General features: G+C 69.2%; 2 protein-coding genes across 2 annotated transcripts; one reads left to right on the top strand and one right to left on the bottom strand.

The window, feature by feature from the left end:
* Positions 1-499: 499 nt before the first annotated feature.
* Positions 500-769, top strand: AURANDRAFT_8454 (hypothetical protein; the record flags this gene model as incomplete). Its single annotated transcript, XM_009040503.1, has 1 exon — positions 500-769. A coding segment is annotated over one exon (270 nt), but the record flags the coding sequence as incomplete, so codon positions are not given.
* A 178-nt stretch (positions 770-947) lies between these two features.
* On the bottom strand, positions 948-1,664 carry MsrB3 (selenoprotein; the record flags this gene model as incomplete). The annotated part of the gene is made up of 1 exon (XM_009040485.1): positions 948-1,664. A coding segment is annotated over one exon (717 nt), but the record flags the coding sequence as incomplete, so codon positions are not given.
* Positions 1,665-2,109: the final 445 nt, after the last annotated feature.

Raw genomic sequence — 2,109 nt, 5'->3', positions numbered from 1 at the left:
ATGTTACCTTCAACTGCCTAAAATTGACGGGCGCGCGTCGAAGCCGGAGCTCGATAGAAGCGCTGGACCGCAAATTTGGCTGCAGAGAATGGCTCCGTCGCGCGTCGTGACGCTCGCCTGCATCGCTGCGGCAGTGCACGGGAGCGATGTTGAACCGCGGAAGTGGACGTGGAGCGAGATTTCGGAGCACGAGGATTGCCTCGTCGTCATCTACAACGAGATCTACAACTTCTCGGACCACACGACGCGGTCGGAGCAGAAGGGCGGCCGCACGTTCTTCGAGTGGCACCCCGGCGGCGAGAGCGTGGTCACGCGCTGGTGCGGCCAGGACGCATCGAACGCGTTCGCGGCCGCGGGCCCGCCGCACCACGCGGGCGCCGTCGCGGAGAAGGGCTACGGGCCGCTCGTCGTCGGGACGCTGGACACGCGGTCGCACCGCGCGCGGTCCGCGCAGCCGGGCGCCGCCGCCGCCGCCGCGCCGGCCGAGGATCTCGGCTGGCGCGAGGACGTGGGCCGCCAGAGCTGGTTCCACTACCATTCGGTGGCGGCGAAGTACCCGGAGAACGCGACGGCCATCGACGTCGCGGCGATGCAGGGCCTCGTCGCGAGCCTGCGGCTCTACCCCTGCGAGACGTGCCGGAACGCGCTCCTCGGCGGCGAGCTCGACGAGGTCGGCCCCATCCCGGAGGACCGCGCGGGCGTCGTGCGCTGGTGGTGCGAGCTCCACAACGTCGTCAACCGCGACGTCGGCAAGCCCCAGTACCCCTGCGACATCGGCGCGCTCGACGCCCAGTACCGGACGACCTGCGACGTCTGCCTCGGCGAACCGGAGGCGGCGGACATGTTCCTGGGGCTCTAGGGCCGTTTCTAATTCTGCGCTGTTCTTTTCGGACGGAACCCGCGGATCGCGCGGTCCCGTCGTCATTCGACGTGCGAAGCACCTCTCAGGAGGACATGGTCTTGAGGAGGTCGGAGATGGCCGCGACCTTGCTGCCTTGGCGCAGCGGCTGGCCGTAGTCGTGCGACGGCGGCGCGTCCACGTACGCGACGCAGCACGAGTTGAGTCAGTGCCGCTCGCCGCTGACGCCGTCCGTGAAGACGTGGCCGAGGTGCGATCGACAGTTCGAGCAGTGCACCTCGATGGAGTCCATGTTGCCGGCGGCGAGCCCGACGTGCGCGACGTCGCCCGTGAAGAAGCACTGGTCGAACGCGATCCACCCCTGGTCCGCGAACTTGCGCGACGCGTGATACAGCGGAAAACGGCACGCGCGGCAGTCGAACCGGCCGCGCCCGCCCGGCGGTTCGAAGGCGTTGTACTCGCCCGTGCCCGCGGGCTCCGTGCCGTGCGCGCGCAGACAACGCACGGCCTCCGCGTCGAGCGTCTTCGCCAGCTCGTCGTCGGAACGGAGCGGGTGGAAGTGGCGCCACGCGCTGCGAATCAGATCCTCCGGCGACGCGTCGTCGACGATTCGCAGCGTCTTGATGCTCGCGAAGCCAGCGACCGGGGATATGGTCGCCACGCGAGCGTCGTCGAGGCAGCCCTCGATCGACAAGAGAGTGCCGGGCGCGAGCAGGGCCACGCACGTCGACTTCAGGCTGCGCTCGCTCCGGATCTTGCAGCCCTTCTTCGCGACGACCTTCGCGGTCACCGTCGGGTTCCCCATGATGGGCTACCTCATCGCATGGACTACCTCGAGCTGTCGACGAGCGTGATGGGCTACCTCATCGCATCCGAAGAATCCCGGCGAGGCGCGAGCGCGCCAAGCACCGCGCGCGAGATCCCGGCGAGGACGCCAGCGGCTCCCCGCCCCCGCGCCGGTCTACGCGCCGGAGGCACCGCCTCGTGTTATCTCTCGCCGCCGAACAAGATCGTGTGGCACTGGCGCGGCGTGCGGCGCAGCGAGAGCGGCGGCCGGCCCTGGCGCGGGTCCGTCACGGGGATGAGCTGGTGCTGCTCGAGCTCCTTGGTGATGCTCTTGTGGAGCGGGTCGAAGTCGCGCGAGTAGACGCCGTTGCGCCGGCGCATGGCGACGGGGTCCGACTCGTCGTTCTTGAGGTTCGCGAGGTACTCGTCGAAGACGACGGCCTGGCCCGAGAGCGGCATCGTGC

Source organism: Aureococcus anophagefferens (assembly GCF_000186865.1).
Source record: "Aureococcus anophagefferens unplaced genomic scaffold AURANscaffold_15, whole genome shotgun sequence".
Classification (NCBI taxonomy): domain Eukaryota; class Pelagophyceae; order Pelagomonadales; family Pelagomonadaceae; genus Aureococcus; species Aureococcus anophagefferens.
The sequence above is the reverse complement of the archived record's forward strand: the minus strand, read 5'-3'. Positions and strand labels throughout refer to the sequence as shown.